The 21,450-nt window shown below is 53.4% G+C and overlaps 1 protein-coding gene across 2 annotated transcripts in view; it reads left to right on the top strand.

Annotated features, from left to right (window-relative positions):
- The window catches only part of SMG6 (SMG6 nonsense mediated mRNA decay factor), a 115,627-nt gene that overhangs the window by 24,561 nt on the left and 69,616 nt on the right, over nt 1–21,450 (top strand). For both annotated transcript variants that reach the window (XM_055717110.1, XM_055717100.1), the window contains exons 9-10: nt 1,470–1,531; nt 5,428–5,573. In XM_055717110.1, the coding sequence (XP_055573085.1) occupies nt 1,470–1,531; nt 5,428–5,573 (208 nt within the window). The remainder of the gene's footprint in view (nt 1–1,469; nt 1,532–5,427; nt 5,574–21,450) is intronic.

Below are 21,450 nucleotides of genomic sequence, written 5' to 3'. Positions count from 1 at the left end.
TTAATTACACCTAACCGAGCAATCGCACCTCATGGAGCAGCTGGCATAAGTCATGGCGTGAGCTGAGGGGTTCGGCAACGGGGTAGGAGGCAGTGCCAGAGCTGGGACTGCCAGTGATAACCGTCCCCTCCCGGCAGGCCTGGTAGGGAGCTTGGTGCTGCCAGGAGGCATCGGCTGATGCCCATCTTGCACCCTCTGATGTGCGCCTGGCTCTTGGCCGGGCAGTGCCACAGCCCTTCCTAGTAACCTCGTCCCTTCCCTGTGCCTCTGTTCCCGCTGTAAATGGAAGTGGCGTCGCTGACCTTTGCAGAGGAGTTCAAGATACAAAAATCTTGCAGGAATGGGAGCAGAGCTCTGGGTCGCTCCTGGTCAGCATCTCCCTGCGCGGTGCTTGGAGCCTGGCTTTTCTCACCATGCTGAGGCTGTGCAGGCACGCGGGTGCGGGAGGAAAGCCTCTTGTGGAGATGGTAAGAGGGAGGCCAGTCCACTCCTGGTGTGACACAGCCACCTTTAAGGCCAGGCAGTGAGCTTACCCACCCATAGCCTTCTTCAAAGCCCTTTAGATAAGGACCGGGAAAGCCCAGAGCTTGGCTGAGCTAGGGAGGCAGCTTAGAGCAGTAGTAAGTAATTATTCAAATCACATTTTGGTGTTAGTGGAGCTAAGCAGGGCAGGAGGCTGCGTTTGTGCTGTATGCTACAGCCAGCTCCCCCTGTATCTCCTTAACTCCGTGTTGCTGTAATAGTTCAAGAGTAGCGCTGCTGCTGCAAGCTTGCAGAGGCTTTTGTGAAACATCTGAACACCTGCTCCCTCTCTCTTAATTGCTTAAGGCTGGATGTGAAGGAAGGGGTGCAGCATCACCCCGATGCCCCCTTGCTTCTTTCCTAGAGCAAGTGCTTCTAGCTTTGTTGCTGAACTCGCCAGCGCAGAAAAGCACCCGGGAGGACATCCCGCTCCTCTCTGCGTTGACCAGATGCTTTTTCGCCTGCGCCACAGTCGTGGAGCACGGAACAAGTTGCTTCTGCCGTTTTGTTGGGGTTTTTTTCCCCGTTGGTGGGAAGGGCGGCCTTTGGGGACTCCTTTTGCATAATCCCTTAGGCTGTGCTTCGAGCTTACTTACCGGGTGCGGAGGAGGAGGAGGAGGAGGCAGCCTTCGGCCAGAGCTGCCCGGGGGTGGTGCCCGGCGGGCAGGCAGCCCTGCGAGGGACCCGGCAGAGGGTGCTGTGTCTCCACCGCCTCTCCCTGCTCCTGCTCCAGCTGTTTGGCACTTGCCTGTGCCTGTGTGCATGATGTTTGTAAGAATTTGGGCATGTCCATTTGGTTCCCATCTCCAGTGCCACCCCCAGCATCCAGGCCAGGTTCTTCTGTCACTAGGGACATTCTTAATTCACAGGAAATCGGAGAGAGTTTAATTGTTTTCTCCTCTCTCTCTCTTTTTTTTTTTTTTTTTTTTTTTTTTTTTCCCATGCAGCTGAACAAAAGGTTCATCCTCAGTTTTCTCCATGCCCATGGGAAGCTGTTTACCAGGATTGGGTAAGTGTGCAGGATGTTTATTTTATTTTCCTACATTACAAGTCTTTTTGGAATTTAATATTGTTAGCAACTAAGCTGTGTTTGGAGCTGAGGGCACAGGGTGTGAATTCTTGCAGGCCTAGCCTCCTGGTTCTTATTCTCCTTACCCGCCCTCCGATCCACACTCGTTATTGTTTGGTCTTTTTCTTCCCGCACCTTAAGGCTCAGTGCTGCACCGGGACCCTCTGGCAAAGGCTGAGGTGGGATGGCTGATACACACACAGGAGGGACTAGAAGGCTGTTTTCTCTCTCTCTCTCTCTCTCCCATCTCCTTGCTCCCTCCCCTTTAATCTGTGGGCTTACACCCTACCCCACCCCTTCCATTCTCCCTAGCTCTTAGCCAGCAGAGAGGTGATTCTGGGGGGCTCTCAGTGACTGCTGCCTGTGAGGAGCACAAAGCCATCAAGGCAGAACCGTGTGGTGGCTGCAAGCTGCTGTCCAGAGCGTGTCAAGACAAGCCTTGCCCTTCATCTCCTTGCTGCCATTTCAGTGAAAGCCTCATAGCTGAGAGCTGCCCTGGCTGTGGGAACTGGTTTATACAAAGTGCCTTTGGCAGTGTCTGTCAGAAACTGGTTTGGAGGAGTTGAACAGCTACCCCTGAAGCAAAGCAAGACTGATTTGGCCTGGGCTGAGATCCCAACCTTGGGGACATCCTTATGACCCAGAGAGCAGAGCTCAGCCTTGCAGCCGGTGGGCTTCCCATAGAGCTGTCCCTGCTCCGGGTCCAGACTGGCCCTTGCTGCTGGGTGATGGGGCAGCTGTTGCAAAGAAGCCTCGTGCGGGTCCCCACAGTCTCTGGCAGCGGTGGTCTCTGCTTGAGCCTGCCAGTGCCTCATAAGCAGACGTTGTCTTGTGAGCTCTGTTGGCTCCATCAGTCTCTTGTGGAACTGTTGGCTGCAAGTTACAAGACTGAGAGACCTTTTCCAAGCCACTTAAGTAAAGGTAGCGTGGATGCAAAGTGGCTTGTCCCTGCTGTTGGTTTTTTTTCACTCAGATGTGCAGTTCCCTGTCTCTGGGCCTGCCCCCTTTCCCTCCTGGAGCAGGGAGGCACAGCAGCACAGGACACAGCTCTGGTCTTGCCTTGCAGCCTGAAACCTTGGTGCTTGCTCCACCCAGCATGCTTTCTGGGATGACCAGTCAGGAGTGGCATGTGCTTGACCCTTCGTAAAGCAATGGGAAGTAGGAGCTGGCTGGCCGATTTGTTGGAGATGTGTCTGAAGGCGAGGGGGAGAGCAATGTGCTCACTGCCAGGGCTGTTGATCTCTCCCTGAGTCACAAGGCACTGATTATCTGCTCGCGGGCAGCAGGCTGGCCTGCAGTGAGGAGGCAGAGCTGGATATTCTCCTGCCTGCAGGAAAAGAGGAGGAGAGCTGCGAGAAGCCATGAAAAGTTTGGTAACTGCAATATGTCTGTGCCGGAGGGCAGAGCATCCGGGGAGCTGCTGGTCTCCAGCTCTGTGGGGCCAAGCTCACGGCCGAGCCCTGGTTGAATACATGCCATTGCGGGGATTAATGGGGATGTTGCAGAGGTTGCTCGCATATTTGGCTCCTGAGAGTTTTGTGAAATTAAGATGCAGCGTTTGAGGTGGTTGCTTCCCAGGACAGTCATTTAGAAAACCAAGTATGTTTAATGGTAGAATATTCCCTGAAGTACTTGGAAGGGAACTAGAAAGTAATACCGTGACACAGGAAGAGAAAATCATCCAGCCCTGTTAAACAGCTTCCACATTTAAAATAGGTAAAAGGTGAGGGGTGGCTGAGTCCTCTTTGGGCAGGATCTTCAGTGATTTATCTGTTAAAAGTACGGAAAGGATGATGTTGCCCTAATTGGACTCTTTTGCTCCTAAAACCACAGGTAAGCAATTTATTAAAAGCTTCCGCTCTGCTCCTGACCTGCTGGTTCTGAGCTCAGTGGGGTTCCTGCGTGCCGTTCCAGATGTGCTGTGGTATCAAAGCACAGCTGACAAGGCTGAGGAAGCCCTCGCTCCTTCTTATTGTTATTCCATGGCAATAATCTTCATCTCCTTGCTAATAACCCGTCCTGCAAAGGGCTTCTCCATCCCCAGTGTCCTGTCTGCTCAGAGAGGATGTTGCTGGATACGCTGGACATAGTCTGAGATTTCTCAAAATTAGGAAGTCTTTACAAGCAATCAGTTTGCTTTAATTCCCTGTCTGCACCCCAAATTCAGGGAAATTGCTTCTTCCAGGGAAAGCAGTGCTTTTGTACAGGCAGACCTGCTCTGTTCTGCACAGCTACAAAGTACAAGGGGCCTATTTGTTACAGCCCATGGTTTGTGGGAAGGTAACAGAGACTTTGATCCGCTCCAGCAAGCAGTGCCCACGGAGAGGGTACCATTGCTGCTAGGCAGAACCAGTTGAAAGGCTTCCGTGAAACATGGTTAAGAAGAAAGCCATTACTGTCTTTAAAAATAGAGCCTTTTACTGTCCTGAAAGTCTGTTGGGGAAGCCCAGCAGAATTGCCCATGTGGGTTACCAGAAGTGGCTTGCTAATCCAGCCTGTAATGTGCTGATATCACCAGATCTGAATCTCTCGGGGAAGACAGAGGAAATTGCCATGGAGGCTCCTGAGGGTGCCTGCCCTGGCTCCAGATGCTTCACCCACTGCGGATTCTGGCTCCCTTGCTCCCATGTGGGCACACTGGTACAATGTCACTGATAACTGGAGCGGACAGTTGCTGTGAGATAGCTGTAATTCTTGCTGGGTCTACCTGTGGCTTGTTCTAGTGTAGGAGCAAGAAATAACACAGTAAGCTCAGCAGAAAAGGCAGCAGGACAGGAGGACCTGCCCTGCCCCCCCCCCCCCCCCCAGCCCCCGCAGTAGTTTCCAAGGTTTTTGGCAGCTTCTTGGTTGTAAAGTTGTCTTCACGGGATACCAGGTGAGGACTCTGGGAGGGCTGTTGTAGGCAACTGTGTCTCAGTCATTTTATGAAACGACTGTGCTCTTCTTTGCAATCAGTTCAGTTTTTGACCCCGCTTCATTTGGGAAGTTGCTGAGGATCCAACAGCCCTGACAAGTAACCTCAACTAATTCCCATAGCAATGCCAGATGAAGAGTAGGATAAACGTGTCAGATTTCCGTGGGCGCTTGTGAGTGGTGTTGAAAGCACACCCCATCCTCAGCCGTGGCACTGCAGCCGCTGGCTGCTGTGTCCTGATGAGCGACAGCAGCGCTGTGTGCTGCAGGGACCAGCTCCAGCTTTGACATTTCCAGCAGCTAGACAAGGCCAGTCGTTAGTCTGCAAGTCCTTGTCCTGTGGGGCTCTAAGTGATGAAGTTTAGGGGCTCAATCACAGTGCCGGGGAGTGTGTAGCCTGGGGGACAGGGCTTGGTGCCATGGGATCTGATTCTGCAGTGAGGAGCCCGGGGACAGGCACAGTTCTGGAGGAAGCATGCTCTGGCCAACATTCAATGCACTGGAATTGCCACATCCGCATGTGGCACCAGTGTGTGCAGTTTGCTGCAGCCTGGGCTTCTCGGGAGTCCCATGGGCTGCTCCTGGTCCAAGTGAGCTGCTGGCCTCTTGGCATCCCTCCCAGCTTGGTAGAAGTCAGTAGAAAAAAATGGTTGGTCAGAAATGACTCATAAAGGCCGTGTTTTCCTGCCAAAGGAATGCTGCTTGTCAGTCACAGAGTAATCCCTCGCTACCCTGTGCTAAGGAAGGCTTCAGCTGCCTCCATCGCAACCTGCACCCTCATTCCCCACGGCTCCTGGACAGGAGACAGCACCCCAGGGGGTCCCCCTTCCCCAGGAGACATGACACGGAGTGAGCTGTGCCGACTGACTGCCCTGCACCCCTGGGCATAGCCTGTGCACTACAGACTCTCTTTCTGTCTGCAGGATGGAGACTTTCCCTGTGGTGGCCGAGGAGGTCCTGAGGGAGTTCCAGGTGCTGCTGCAGCACAGCCCCCCTCCCATCGGAAGCACCCGCATGCTCCAGCTTGTGGCAATCAACATGTTTGCAGTGTACAACTCCCAGCCCAAAGGTACCACGTGCTGCTTCAGGGGAAGCAGGCTGGGGATCAGCCACTCTTTGTATGGCAGAGTTGCTCATGTGGAGAAGGCGGGGGGGATGGGACAGGACAAGACACTCACCAACTGAAGATAGATGGGGAAGTGGAGTGGTGGTTGGATGCCTGGGGGTATTGGCGTGTGTAGGGACAGCAAAGGGACCTTGCTTGGCTTGGCCTCGGTGGAGCTGACTGAGGTGTCTGAGGAGTGAGGAGGCATCGCATCTCCCTGGAGCCTGAGTCATCAAGCACAGAAGGAAGGCACTGCTTTGTCACTCTGCCTTCCCAGCATTTAGCCTGGGCACTGCTCAGTGCCTGTGGCAGCATCAGAAGGGCTGGGAGCATCTCAGAGGCCTTGGCCGTTGGGAGAGTGGTGTTGCCTGCGGCTGTGGCTGTGCAGGTGGCTGGGTGACCCGATGCGACTCTGAAAGGCCAGGTTGGAGGCTGTGCCCCACACTGAGGCATCTGGAGAACAAAGCAGATCTCGTATTACTCATCCTCCTCCCTTGCCTCCTCCGTCCTCCCGGGAGGCTGTATGTGGTCTCTTCCATTGTCGAGTTTAATGTATTGGTCAGCAGAGATGCCACCAAACCAGAGTCTCTTTCAATGAGTTTGACGTGGTACTTCCAGGGAATGTGTTCTTCCCTCTGGCTCCCCGAAGTGCACACAGCGGCAGGTACCCAGGTCTGCCTGAGCCACGTGTTTGGGAGCAGGGATGGGGCTGTGCTCCTTGGGTGGGAGGGAACAGTTTCGCATGTGGATTGTTTGGGATGCAGATCCCAAAGATGGAGGCCTTCAGCTGATGGATTTCAGTTAAAGCCACTATGTGGGCGATCAGGCTGAGCCCTGGAGAGCTGCTGCTGGAAGATTTATCCCTCATGAGCCAGTTGGCCACTTGTCAGACTAGTGGTTAGTGGCCAAGGTCAGCTGATGGAGTGAACCAGTATCAGCCGGAGGACTGGGAAGCAGCTCCTGTGCACTGTGCCTGCTGCCCGGCCAGCCTTGCAGGCACCCTCCTCTCCCAGGGGAAGCCCTGGGGGAGCTGTCAGTCCTGCTGGTGAGGCAGGCTTGCCCTCTCGCCTGCTAGATGCCAACCAGCGACAGCGTGTTTATCTTTGAGCTGCAAAGTACTTTACAATTATGAGCAAATGCCTCTGCATGGCCCCCCGGTAGGTATATTAATAGCTATGTCTGTGCTGCAGGCAGGAGCGGGTGGTAAAGAGGAAGAGATTTGTCTGGGCTGTACAGCAAGCCCCTGTGGCAGGGCTGGAAGCAGTCCCAGCTTTCAGACCACTGGACTCTGCTCTTCCATCCATAGCTGAGTTGTGGATGTGTGTGAGTGACAGAAAGGGAGTGCTTTTTATCTCATGTGAAAAATAAGTATTCTCTGAGTTTTCTGCCTCCTGTGTGGGTAGCTGCCAGCTGCTCCCAGCTTTCAGATCTCTGGAGAAAGTGAACCTGTTCCTGCTGGGGACTGCAGGCTGCGCAGAGCAGGTGGCACTGTTCATGAAATGCCTGCAGGTCGGGTGGCACTGCGGCTGCCATCTGATGCCTGGCACCCTTCAGGGATTTCCCTGAGGGTACTTTGCTCCGGTGACCCTAAAATATCACTGAAAATATTGTTGGCAAAGCAAATCCTGTTGTCAGCGCAAATGCCCTGGTGGTCTCCGAGCGCTCGTGTGCCGAGTGCTGGCACAGCGCAGGTTGGGCTCAGTGCCGACACTGTGATACTGAGAAGACCTGGGTTCAGAAGGAAAAAAAAAGGAAAAAAAAAAGAAAAGCAAAGGGTCTGGAGCTTAATAGGCAAGCAAGAATGTTTGTTGAATTATTACCAAGTGCCCAGCACAGAGCGAGGGTGTTGGCTCCTTCCCTGGCGTGTGGGTTGCTGTGGGCAGAGGACTGGCTGCGCATACGGCAGAAACGGCTGTCGGGAAGGTGCGGGGTTTCCATTTCCCAGCACATGAGTCACCTCCCTGGGTTGCAGTAGCATGGGCAGCGATGGGAGCGGGTGTGAGGAGGCTGATCCACCCCTGTGGATGTGAGGGAGGCTGGGGAGGGCACAGGGAGCAGTCCCACCCTGCCTGCATCCCAGTTGCCAGGAAGTGTTACTGGGGAGCCGCGAGCTGGGCTCGCTGTAGTCAGAACTTGGCTGTATCAGCTTTGTGGAGCTGGATCTAACTTTGCAGTTGGACCGAATGACCTCCAGAGATCTCCTCCTACTGAAATCTTTCTGCAAATCTGGGATCAGAATGTGTCTGCGTCCTTCCCATCGCAGGGGCCTGTCTGACCTTCAGCTGCGAGCTCACAGTAGCAGGAGGAGATCTGTGGGTTTGGGGCCGGGGAGGGAGGTCTATCTGAGAGCCTCTCTTCCCTGCTGGCCAGGGGTAGTTCTCTCTGGGGTTAGCTGCTCCCTCCCTCCCCTGCCATGTATTTCCAGGTCTCTGGAGCCCTAACTACTCCCGAGAAACTTGGAAACTTGCTTGCTTGCCCTGTGTCTGGTGTCTAATCAATCCCTTGTGCTGGGATTCAGTGGTGCTAGCAGTTGTGGGGCGGTGTCGCAGGCAGAACAGTCTCGACGTGGGGAATTTTTACAAAATGTTATGCCCACGAACACAAACATTTAATCATAGATTCAGGTATTGAGAAAAAGGAAACTTGAACAATGAAATTCTTTAATAAACACCTTCCCTTACTGTTTCTCTGGCTTACGCCAAACACCTATCCTGCCTCGTCTTGGTCTCGGCTTCCCCAGTTTTCACTGCAGATTGTGCTTGGCCTGGCCCAGTTCCTTCAGTGAGGCAACAGGCAGCACAGGAGGCTGGGGACTTGTGTGTAACTGTTTTCTATCTGCTGCTGTTTGCTTTTTACTTGTTTTCTTTTGCTGAGGTGTGGGTTGGCCGTGGTCACCGAGGGATGTCCCTGCCCCAGTGTGTGTCCCCGGGGCAGTTGTGATGTGTCCTCCTGCGTCTCTCTGGCTCCTACGGCTGCCACCCTTCCGTAAATCAATCTGTGCAAGGTCACCATGTGCTCTTCTGGCAGGCTGACTTTTTGGGGTGCACTGGGGTGTTTAAACTGGGTTCAGAAGCAGCCAGCTGTGAGCAGCACCTGGCGTTTTCATGGCCTCTTGCCATGCAGGTCGCTGCTGCAGCCCCCGTGTACCCAGACCTTGCAGCGTGTGCCCCAGGCAGGGCTCGGGTGAGTGCAGTGAGAGCCCTGCAGTCTGTGCCCAGCGCAGGCAGCTGCACTGTGCTTGTCCCCCGGGGGCCACACCAGGCGTGCCAGAGCTGGTCTCGGCTGCCTGTGCAGCCAGGCAGCACTGGGAAGACCCTGGGAGATGCATCGGGTCTGTTGTTTTCTCTGACAGAGGAAGCCAAAGAATTCCCGCATGAAGTGCTTCTCCCACTGTTCGTATTCCTCTGAGTGAGCCATGTTCCCCATCATCCAGGGAGGCGTGCAGGAGGCGTGCAGAGTCCCTCTGACCTCCTGGTTGCCTCCTGTCAGGAGCATTCAAGGTGTGAAAAAGCTTTTTGTAGACCTCAAACCTATGGGGCAAGGAGGGCTCCCGCAGGGGAAGGAGGCAGAGAGAGACACAACCACTCTACATGGTGGAGACATGCAATTGCTGGAGTTTTTCCGTCATGGCATGTAGGTGACTACCAATGTTTTGCGCCATCCTGGGCTGGGGCGGGACCTTTGTAGGGTGGCCTGTTTAACAGTTTGGTGGCCATCTGCACAACCAGCTTACAGAGAAGTTTGGATCCCTTTATCCCAACCGCAAACACTCCAAGAATTTTAATTTTTTTTTAATTCTGTAATTTGGGGAAATAAAACTCTGGTTTCTGAAAAGACTAATTGAAGCCGTGCTTGCGGCAGGGGCATCTCAGTGAGTGGAGAGAGAGAAACCCCCTCCCAGCCCATCTGTGCCCAATTTACTCCGATCTGGCCTCTCTGAGGCTTTTTTTCTTTCTCTCTCTCTTTAATAATTTGTTTTATAATTCCTGGAATCAAACCCATCTCAGACACACTGTTTTATTTTACTGTATTATTGGATTATACTTCCTATAAATCACTGGATGTTATTCATAGGCCACCACCAGAATAACTTCCCCTCTCTCCCCCGACGGCCCCGCATTCCAAACAAGCGCACACCAAAGTGGGGGTGCAGCAGCGCGGGGCACCCTAGAGACACTTCCCGGAAATCCCAGCAAATTTGCCTGGCTGCGGGTGTGAAGCATCAGGCTGCAGCACCTGGATGCCTTCTGGCACTCTTGGGCCGGTCGCGTTGTGCCGTGTGGAGGTTGTTAGGAGGTCGGGCTTAGGTGGAAGTGGAGAGGGGAGGGGGCTGCCATATGTGCATCCTCAGCACATGTAGGGAATGAAGTTGCATCCCCCGGGGCCGAGCAGAGTCGGGGCACAGAGGCACAAGGAGGTTCTGGCCAAGCACACGGCTTTAGCTGCAGATTGGGAAAGTGGCTTGTGTTTCAGCCAGAGGGAAGTCATGGCAGGGCAGGGTGACCAGCCTGTAGGGCATCTGCTCTGCCAGGGCCGATGGGTGACGAGGAAGACCTGCTACTTGAGCAGCAGTCCCAGCCTGTGGGATGTGAGGAAGGTTCAAGAGGGGAGCCGGTGAGGCTGGGCTTTGGGTGGCAGCCCTCCTGGGTCTGCTGCCTTGAGCGGAACACGGTCAGGTTTTCTGTGCGAGATAGGGTTGGCTGGGAAACCTCGAAGGCTTATGCAGAAAGGGAGGATTCACATCCCACTCCCTGCAGCAAATTCAGAGCAGTGTCTGTTCCCTTTGCACTGCCACACTCGGAGCTGTGTAGAGTGGCCCAATACTGGACAGACCACTGGGTGCAGAGGTACTCTGCAAAGAACTGCTCTTACACGGTGAGTGTCTGCTAACTACAGCCTTTGCAAGGGTTTGCATGGTTCTGCTAGCTCCTTGAAGACCTGCTCCACATTCTGAGATGCTGATCTTGCCCAGGTCTTCTTGATAGACACAGCAAAGGATCCATAGGTTAGTGCAAATCAGCTGCAGCGTCTAAACAGGTGCAGAACTTTCCCCTTTTGCTTGTGTGTTCAGCACCCAAGCCTGGCTGGAGAGGATGCATCGAACCCAAAGGACACCCTGAAATCAGGCTGTGCTTTTGTAACCAGCAGCCTGCTCTGCTGCCATCTTGCCACTGTGCGCAGCTCTGTGCTGGATGGAGCGTGTTTCGCTTTGCTGACCGCAGCTGCTCTGGCTTGCAGGCTAAAGCGTGAACCCTTAAAATAACCCCGGAGATGTTGCAGAGGCTGGTGGCGTCTGCCCTCGACAGAACCTCATCTCTGACCATCTTCACGGTTCTTGTTTGGTTTCTGATGCTCGGACCCAGTTTGCTGGAAGGGCTAACTGCAGCATCAGAAACTAAGGCTCAGCAGAAGCATGTACCTCTCTTCTGCTGCAGCCACATCTCAATGGCTTCTCATGAAGCTCTAACCACATCTTGCATATTGGAGCAGACAAAAGGTGCTGGGACTCAAATGCAAGGGAGTCCAGCGCATCTGACTGAGTTTAAAAATAAAGCAGTGCTATGGACGACTGCCTTGGTTTGGTGAAGTTTTAAAATTAGGCACAAAAGAAAGCTTGATAAACCTCAGGCTGTAGATAGCAGAAGCGGCAATTTGATCTTTCACTGTCTGGGGAGCAAAACTGAGTCTTTTTCTCCTAATTCGCCTCTTTGCATGGTAAATATGCGCTTCACCAGCGTCCAGCTGGCACCTTTGAGCAGGCAGCTCTCTGGGCCACGACAGCTTTGGGCACAGCGACTGGGAGGCTGATGGAGATGTCTTATTGTAAAGCTGTGTCTTGGGGAGGCTGAGCATCTGTAGTCCTGTGCCCCACTGAGAGCAGAGCCCGAGGTCCCTCCACTTGCCTGGGGGACTTGGTTTTATAATGCGAACACAGCCCCCTTAATGCAAGGAGGATGGAGCTGAGCGGTTTTGCAGCTGGCTTTGTCAGGGCTGCTAGGGCTTCGGTTGTCATATAGCAAGCGTGGACTGAAATGTCTGTACCGAGGTAGGCAGCATGCACCTGGCGGTGTGCTGGTTCCCTCTGGGACTGGGTAGTGCTGTCTTTAGTGAGGTGATAAGACATAACGCTTCCCAAACCTGAAGTTTGGAAGAACTGGAGATTAAATTCATCCTTCCCCTCCCTTCACGTTGCTGCTCTTACTCGGTTCAGGTTTGAGTTGTCATCGGGAGAGGAAACCCACAGGAGGGCTGGCTGGTACTGGTGTCCATCCTTCGCTGGGCTGCCTGGCTTGCACAGGGGCTCTAGAGCGAGCAGGTGCTGAGGTGTCAGTGCCTGGGTAAAGGGCTCTTATGCTTAACCCGTTGTGGGTGATGTCTGCTGCTGGCTGTGTGCGGGCACAGCCCAGACCTCGGCCGTGTGAGTGGGATGAAGGGTTGAAATGGTGCAGTGGCAGATACCTGCATTGCTCGTCTTGGGAGCTGCATGGCTTCCTGTGCTGAGCTGCTTGCTCACACTGAGCCTCCTGAGGGACACGTGTCCGGAGGTGGCAGCTGACCCTCCAGAGTTTCTCCTCTGAGCAGTTGGGAGTGTTGGAGGCTGGCACAGTTGCCAGGAACTGTCTGCGCCTTTCCTTTCAGGGAAGGAAGCTGTCTCAGACTTGAGACATCAGCAAAGTTCAGGTAAAATACTTCTGGCCCAGACGTGTCTTCAGAGTCTCGCTCTTGGGCTCTTCAGGCTGGTGGCAGCGATGTTTAGACCAAAGTCTTCCTTTGCTTATTCCCCTCTGTTTCCTGTTTAAAAGGCAGATTGTCACATATTTGGGGATTTATTTACCGTAATTGGAGTTATTTTCCTGGCTGCTGGCTTCTGCCCTCTGATGCAAGATTCCTTAGCAAAATGTGTGTTCAGAAAGCCATGTGACTTTTTTTCCCCCTTGCCATAAGTGCCAGCAGGAGATGCAATAATCAACGCGCTGCAGGGAATTTCCACTTGCAGTTCAGGTTTCTGAAATCTAGACGTTGGCTTCGGAGGCAAAAGATTGAGCAGGGCTTTGTGGCAGGGAAGGGGAAGGTTTCCAGCGAAACAGAGTGCTTGCTGGTGTGTCAGACTCTCCAGTCCTGCCCTCCAACCCAAGTGCAGCAAAAGTCCCCGTCAAGTGGTGTCAGATGAGCTCACTGGGGGCTTCTGCCTGGTCTGCCTGTCACACAAACACATCCTTACGTCTGCTCTTGAAGCTGTTCCACCAAACACAGGGTGATACCGAGATCTCATTTCAGGGCAACAAATAAGAGGGGAGATGATTTGTAATCACAAAGCCCGAGTCTGCTTTACAGCCAAGCTTCGAGAACTTGAGCAGCAAGTCAGGACAGAGCCAGTGACAGGCGAGGTCAGGCTGGAGGGGCTTTCATGCTGTGGTGCCACCAAGGCACGGGCCAGCTCTGTGAACGCTGAAACAAACCCACTATTTTGATGAAGAAGCAGCGTCGCTGTATAACATTAAAGGCAGGAAACGGAGTGCTGGCACAAAGTGTCTGTCCATCCTGCTGTAAATTGAGAAAGGAGGTACCTGAGGCAGCTGTCCTGGGGCTCTGCCTCACCCCTGCTTTGGTGGTGGGGAAAGAGGGGTGCCAGGGAGCTGGAATGGGGTTGCACCAGGTGCAGCAGCTTTAGATGTTTGCAGCGTGACAGGAAATCCTCTCGCTTTTAAAGAGATGTTTCTGACTCTTTAATGTGCGTTGCACCTTTGATTTCTTCGTGCATCTAAGCAACACCAAGTCAATTACTGTATTTTTGTTTAATTCTCTGAGAGAACATTGTATAATTAGGCTAATTATGGTGCTTTGTGAAGTTGTAAAACTCTTGATTGAGCTTGCGGGGCTGTTTTATAGCCTGCCAGGTGTAGGCAGGGAGGGCTGCCTGCCCCCGTGCCCTGTGCAGGTCTGGGTGCAGTGCCAGCTCGGTGAGGGGAGCTTCCTTCCTGGGGGCTGCTCTGGGGGCTCGTCCCCTGCCAGCTCCCTCCTGCCTCCATCTGCTTACGGGCTGCAGTCCCTCGGTGAATGGGATGCCTGGTGCTGGGTGGGCTTCAGCTGGGAGTGAGCACCACTGGGGGGCTTGTTGGGATCTCTTCTTGCCTTAAAGCTGAGATCAGGAATGGCAGCGCAGCCAAGGCTGTGTTTCTACTCTCAAGTGCATCTGCAACTAGGAGGTGATCCCACGTAAGTTTACATATGGAGATTTATTTTCCCTGATTAGGGTCTGCTGGGGGCTGCGTGTCCTGTGCAGCAGGTTCTTGTCAGCACAGCACCAGCTCTGCATGTGCTAAACATGCTAATTGATGATGATGAGGAAGATAAGGACTTCTTGAGTGTGACCAGGAGTCACCCTGGCTAACGTGATGCTCAGTCTGTCCAGCTTCACAGCCAGGATGGGCTGGGGCAGTTTAGCCCTGGCTGGGTGATGGCACTGAGGGTACACGGCCCTTTTCTAATCGAAGGGTCGTTTTTAACGCTGATTGATGTGGCTGTGGTTAATGTGACTGTAGGGCTGGCTCAGAGGTGACACAGAGAGGGAACGAGTGGTTTGTCTGTCGGTTGGCACAGGTCTCCAGCGTGCGCTCTCAGGTCCTGCGGAGCGAGACAAGAGGCGGGTGGGAGCATGTCACCGCAGGGTGGGAGGGAGGTGCCTTGTAGGGATGGTTTCGGCCATGGGGTTTCTTCATTCCCCCTTCTGTCCCTCCCGGGAGCGTCTGGTCCCCTGACCCTGCCTCGGTGAGCTCCTGGTGCTTCTGTGCCGAGCAGGGGAGCCTTGCCTGAGCAGTGCCTGCTCTCTGGGGTGATGGCACGGAGACGGAGCAGGGAACAAGCATAAACCCTTCAGAGCGGGGCCGAGGAGCCGGGGTCTGACAGGACCTCATGCCTGGTGCTGGGAGCAGGGCTCATCCCGCCCGGGGGGGCCCATAACACATGCGGGGGCCGTGGCGGGGAGCGGCGAAACGCGGGCTCGTGCATCTTTAAAAGCAGGCGCAGCGGAAGTGATGCTCTCGGGCCCATCTGTGCGGGGAGCGGGAGACGCACCCCAGCTGGTGCGAGGCCCTGGCAGCCCCGGGAGCTGCCGTCTGTTGGGGTTTACTGCTGTCTATGTTGAAACACGGCTTGGGAAGGAGGGGGATTGGTGGCACGGTGCCATTCCCGGTTCGCCTGGCCTTCTCGTTCCTCTCTCCTCCTCCTCCTCCCCGCTCCCTCCAATGCTTTAAAGTCACATTTCCAGGCCAGACATAGAATTAATCTCTGGGCACTTCACATTGCTGGCAGCGCAAAGCAGGATGTGGGATCTTTTTTTCTCTCTCTCTGCGTCTTGGCTGACTTTTTTACCTCTCGAAGAATTTGGAAGGGCCGTGAGATTCCCCCCGCCCCCCCTCGCCTCAGTGCCGTGCAGTTTTTCAGCACGCTGATCACCCTGCTGTGGCTTCACCCTAATAGATTTCATATGCTGACACAGTTGACATCAGTACCAAACTATTTTACATGTGATCTGGTGTATTTCCTGAGGAAATCTGCAAGATATTTATTAAGAACTAATAAAATAAACCTCTCCATGAGCTTTTAGGTAGTTTTCAATTTTTCATGTCTCTCTCGTTTCCTCTTATCAATGAGTTTCTATTTTCTCCCTCCTCTCTGACCATTGCAAAAGGAAACAAAAATAAATGTTTTAAACCATTCCTGAATGGACACTGGGAATACTTCTGTAGTGATGTATTAGCAAAGTCGTATTTTTAGTGCTGTATTGTCAGGACTAAAAATATCCCGCTTCAGTGCATCCTTTTTATAGGGCTTTGTGTGTGTATGTGTGCGCTGAATGTTGTACAAGTTTGCACCAGTGTGTAAAGGTCTGTCTTTGTACTACTGCAGTGTTGCCTCCCCATCACAGCTGGACTCCATTAGGCCTTGAAAATTAAAGTAATCCTGGTTAAGAAAGGAGAAAAAAAAAACCCAACCAACAACTTAATCAATCTCGCAGAGCCGCGTTTCCCCAGCCGAGCCTGGATACCTGCATGGCAGCCCCGCTTTGAAAGACTCCAGCGGCTCAGGCTTGCGTGGGCCGGTGGTTTTGCTGCTGTGTTCTGCCACGGAGGGTGTTCCCGGCGTGCGCTGGCTGGAGAGCAGCGGCTCCGCTTTCCTCGCTGTGGTGCAGAGTGGCGGGGCAAAGGACGAGCTCGCTATTGCAGTCGCCCCGTGGGTTCCTGCTCATTTTTCATGCCCAGGAAGCCCTTGGGGGCTGCGCTGTGCTGGCAGGCGGGAGTGTGGGTGTAGCTGGGAGCGGGCTGGATACTTCGCGTTTTCAGAGGAACTTTCTACCTTTCTGCTATTTCTGTCTGCTTCGATTAACTGTGTGATGGAGAGAGCCAAAGGTGGGGGCTGGGCTGAGAAGCTGCCTCCCCTCTGCCCCCCGCAGCCAGCGTGGGGGGACCCCCGCTCCGAGGGCTGCTCCCCCGAGCTGTGATGGGAGGCGACTCGCTCTCGCTGCCGCGCACGGTTGATGCAGCTGTTTCCAAATATAATTTGTTGGCTGCTTGGCGTCCGCAGATACTCAGCGCAGCGCTGCGGCCGTTGCTTTGGCCCCCAGGAACAGCCTTGCGTCACAGGTAGTGGGTGCTGCGACTGACGGGGGACCTGACGGCCAGCCCCGGAGCACCATGCGCATGGCATGCAGCGTTTTATGAACTGATGCGGCTCACGCTCCAGCCAGGCGCAAGCGCTCCCCCTTCGCCCGCCCCTCCGGCGGCTTGTCTCCTCTGAGTCACTCGCTGCTTTACTCGCGGGTGCCTTGCTTTACTGTCTGCTGCCGTCTGGAGAGCCGCAGCCTTTCAGTTTCCTGTAGAGCAGTTCAGCGAAAGCAGTAATTAGGGCCCGTAAAAATTTATTTTATTAGCATGAAGTGTTGGTGGGTAATTGGCCATAATTTGAACCCAGCCAGATTGGAGATTAATAAAAAAAAAAAATAAAAAAAAATCACAGAGATCTTTTTACCAGAAACACCAGGGCTGTTACTTGCAAACCCTTCCCGAGGCGGGTGGGATGGGGTGGGCTGGGCTGGGATGGGATGGGATGGCAGCTGCTGCGGAGAGGGCGGCCGGCAGCGAGTGCCTGTGCTGTACCCGTCCTTGAGGGTGTTTGACACTGGCATGGGAAGAAAGGAAACCTTGTTTTCCAAGAACTCTGCTCTTTCTCAGCTTGATAAGCATTTAAAATAAAAGCTGCACAATTGGAATTGGCAGAGCATCCTCATTCTTTTGTCTGTCTGTTTATTTTTTTCCCCTCATCCCTCGACATGTGTGCTACAGCCCAGGGTTACTACACCCCGCAGAACCACAGGCCTGTAGCTCTGCAGGCGCGCGTGGAGCTCTGCCCACCCCCAGCCTGGCTCTTTGAAGCCTGGCAGAGCAGCAGAGATCCGGCTCCATCCCCGGTCGGGCCCTGACCCTGGCAGCCTCCTGATGTCCAGGGCACTGAAGTATTTGGCAAAATGTCTGTTTTCAGCCCCTTTTGGTTCCCCCTTTGCTTGTGGGACAGCAAACCCAGGGCTCTGCTTGGAGCTGCAGTGGTGGCTTTGGACTCAGGCTGTGACTGCGCTATACGGACCCGATCGCTTTGGTATTTATAGACTTCGTTAGAGTAGCTTGAACGCGGCCAACGCATCAGAGCGGGAGCGGTCTGACTGCCGAAGCCTGCATCCTGCGCGCTCCTTGCGACGGCTGGTGTCAGCGATTGGAGAATTAACTGCTCCACTCAGGGAGTAAGGAAGAGCCAAGCCCCTGCACACATGTCACGCTCGGTTACTGCTGGTTGAATCAGACCAGGGAGTTACTTCAGGTTACTAGTCCTGGTTGTTGCTTTGGTGGAAGGGATAGGGGTGTTACTTCAGGTTAGTAGTGCTTGTTTTTTGCTTGGCAGCCTGGGCTGGAACCTGGTGTAACTGTTTCCCAAAGAATATTTTTGGTTTTAAAACTGAAGGTCAGCAGTTCGCAAGTGCTGCACTTGCAGCCAACTCTGTGGTTCGCCTTGTGCCACCGGGCCAGCAGCACTTGAAATCCTGATCAATTGATCTGCAACAATATGAAACCACGAAGGGTGACTGCCAGTTAAAACTCCCCGTCTCGCCCCGTTTTCCCCACCCAAAGTGTCTTTCTGCCCGTATCCCCTTTCTTGCTGCCTGTCTCCCTCCCTCCCTTTCGGCTGTGTATTGGAGTTTTTGTCTATCTTTTTCCATCTCTCTGTCTCTTTTCATAACAGTTTTTAATAATGTTTTAGTTAGTTCCAGCCTTTTCCCTCAATGGATCCCATTGGAAAATGCATTTGAAAGGAAACAGTTATACACTTCCCTTCCTTTGAAACTCTGTTGGCACCTTTTCCAGTGCAGTAAACCATACAACATGGATTTTCAAAGTTTCCAAACACAGACATGCTGGCGTTAAATTTATGAAAAAATATTTTATTCGGCTGTATAGTAACTATGAGTCTCTGAGCTGCTGGTCACAGTGAAATCGAAGCTCGCTTTGGAACTGCAACAGGTTTTCAAATCTCTGCAGGAAACCTAGCGGCGCTGGCTGTATAGGAGCCTGCAGCTCCCTCGTGCCCTCCTGGCAGAGGATGCAGCAGCCAAGGAAAGGGGTGCTGGGGCACCCCAGGGCCGAGCCCACCACCCTCGGTGCAGCCTTTCCCTGCGGATAGCTCTGCTGGGAACGGTGCAGCAACAGTAGCTGCAGGGAACTTCACAGTCATGCCAATCCTGTCTCAAATCACAGGGGAAAAGAGGAATTTGGCATGAAACTGTAATGTCTTGTGCTTGTTAATGAGTGTAGAAGGTTGAGGCTTTTCAGTTACTGAGTCCCGTGGCGGGGGCGTTCAATAGCCAGTGTGAGTGTGCGCGTGCTGCAGTCTGCACGGGGGTTTGGGACCTGAGGCTCCGGCTGCATGTAAGTTGTTGGAGCACTGAGATCATATTTTCTAATATTGGGGCTCGGATGTTAAGCTTCCTGGAATGGTTTCCCTGCGTGCTGTGGGTTTGTGCCTGTGGTCTCAGCCCTTCCCGTAGGGAATTGCTCACTTGACACCTGAGAACCTCCCTTTGTGTGGCACCACTCAGAGCAGATTTTTTTTCCAAATTTCCACAGAAGACCATGGCCCCCGTTCACCGTGAGAGGTCGGGTGGGTGGATCTGGTCTTATCCTTTGCAAGGACCATTGTGAGTGGTTGTTTGCAAACAGAGCGAACCTCGAAACCTGTGCTCAGCAGCACTTCCATGTGCTTGAGGTGTGGTGTAATGCAGATAAGGCCTCCTGTGATAGACGAGATGATGACGTGGCAAAGAGATCCTGGGCTCAGTTTTCCTGTTGTCCTTTTGCTTGTAAAATTCCTTTCCCTCCACACGGGAGTTTTCCAGAGAAGTTGCTGATTAAGTGTTACCATCATGCTCGGTGCTGCATGGAGCACAGGAAAAGCTAGATAATTCAGGTCCAACTAATAGGACAGCGTAAACACACTGGCTTCTGTTTTAAAGCATCTCAGGTTAGGATGTCTTTCTGTGTGGTATCTCTAACAGTAAAGATGGGGCAGGACAGAGTGGGGAACTGAGCTTAAGGAAAATAACAGGTTTTCCAATTTCTTGACTGTTCACCTGGAGATACAGGGGATAGAGTTCTCCTAAAAACAGTCCTCCAGGAACTGCCTTTGTTCCTCCTCAAAGCAGAGGTGCCCAGTGTCTGCAAATTTCATCCCCTCTGTGTCACCATGGCCAGCCAGCAGGTGAGGAACACACAAATACTGACCACGTGCATTGGGAGGAGTTAAGGTGACTTCTGGATCCTTCTGGAAGTTCAGGACCCAGGCAAAGATACAGTTCTCCAGATTAGCGCCGAGCCATCTTAATCCCCAAAACGTCACCGTGTTGTGCAGCTGTGTCCTGCAGCCATACTGAACGCACACCCGTTTTAGCACATCGGAAGGCTCTGCAGGAGGGTCTCCACTGACTCTTAATTTTCTGCATTGACTGAAAGTGGTAACTTGAGGGAAGAAAAAGTGATATGTCATTAGGACTACCTTATAATAAGTAAGTGTGATGGCGTGAACTTGAACTTGCATAGATGGCTTTAAGTCTGGGCTCTTGACCTTTGAGCGCTCGACTTTGTGTTTATGTAATGGGTTTTGTATGTGTAATTCCCATCGTTTTTAGAAAAGCGAGCTCCCCCGTGGAACCACACTGACCTCATCTGGGTTCCTTGGCTGGCACATAAATCTAGATTCACCACACAGCCTCTGCTGTGGCAGGAACACTGGACACGCAGGGCTGTTACCCTCCGTTCCGCACCAGGCGCTGGGGAGAGCAGCCACTGATGGTACCAGCAGAGCAGCGTGGGGACCTGGAGAAGGGGCTACTACGCTGTCACCTATCTTGTGCTGCTTCGGCCCCCTTTTCTACCTGCCTTTCTAGTGTCTCACCTGGCTAGGTTTCTTCTTCCCGCGTCTGTCCAAGCAGATGAGCCAGCTGCTGCTTCAGTTGGAGCGGCACGTGAGAGCTGTCTGATGAGCACCCAGATTTCCATAGCCCCCCCGCCTTGGCAAAGCAGGGGTGGACAGAGGTGGCAGAAGGCATGCCCAGACCCTGCCGCCTTCCCTGCCAAACTTCTGGTTCCTGCTCCAAAGTGTGAAGGTGCTAGGGATTTTGCTGAAATGGTCTAAGAATTTTTAACTTGAGAAGAACAATATATTTTCCCTAACCTCATTCTGGCAAATGGCTGAACCTTTGTAGATGAAATTTTCCCAATAAATTTAGTTTGAAGCTTTTGGCATGAAGGATTGCAGCCTAAATGGTTAAAGTTTGGCGAAGTTCTTAGGGACTAAAACCAGGGTCTTATGATGGAAAGTGTTAGGTAAGCTTCTCTGTAGGCACAGCAGCTGGGCTGTGCTCCTCTTGAAGGGCTGGCCGGGTGCTGGGGGTGCCACTGGCATCAGCCGGGGAAGCTGGACGGACTGAGCAGGCGCGGGAGGTGGCCAGGGGCTGGAGCAGGAGGTGAGGAGGCAGTTCAGGCCTGCAGGCATCCGATGAGGACCCTGGGATTTACTGCCTCCCTGGAATTGGGGGGGGGGGGGGGGGGGGCACGTGGGTTTCGCTTTATGTTTTGGCATTTGCTTTGCAAACTGACACACTGGCGCTCTGGTCCCTCAGGAAGCTGTAAAAAGAAGAGCAGCAAACGAGTGAATGTGTTGAAACGGAAGCTCCGCACTTTGCTGTTCCTGCCCCATCAAAGGCTGCTCTCTCTGAATGCGCCTGTCTGCAGGCACTTTCTCTCATTAACTTTACTCCAGGCTTGAAGTGCTCACCAAGGTTCACACCAGAGGAGGCATGTTCCAGGCTGTCTGTTTGCATTTGCTGCCAAAGACATGCCCACCTCCAGCATGGGGGGGGGGGGGGCGGGGGGAGGGTGGTGGAAAAGGCTGCCTTTTATTTGCTGTGATTGTCCTGGTAAAACTTCACTTGGGGCTGGAGTAAATCTCTTGGGAAGCCCTGTTCACACCTCCTCCCCCGTTGTAAATAACATCTGACACAATTATGGTTGGGCGCATGCAGCTCCTGGGTGGGATGCTAGTAGCAGCTTGCCATGCCTGCTGCGTAGCACCGAGCCGGGCTCCCCTGGCAGCATACTCCCCTGAGTACATGCACCGAGGAGCCTGCTTTCCTCGCTGGTCCTTTTGGGATGAGGCTCAGGGCTCTGGCTGTGCAGCTGGCTTCTTCCAAGGAGGGCTGACAGATTGTGCAGACAGAGGATGGGCTGTCAGGGGTTTT

This window comes from Falco cherrug, chromosome 1 (assembly GCF_023634085.1).
Source record: "Falco cherrug isolate bFalChe1 chromosome 1, bFalChe1.pri, whole genome shotgun sequence".
Lineage (NCBI taxonomy): Eukaryota > Metazoa > Chordata > Aves > Falconiformes > Falconidae > Falco > Falco cherrug.
Note: the sequence above shows the minus strand (reverse complement) of the source record. Positions and strands in the feature narration are given on the sequence as shown.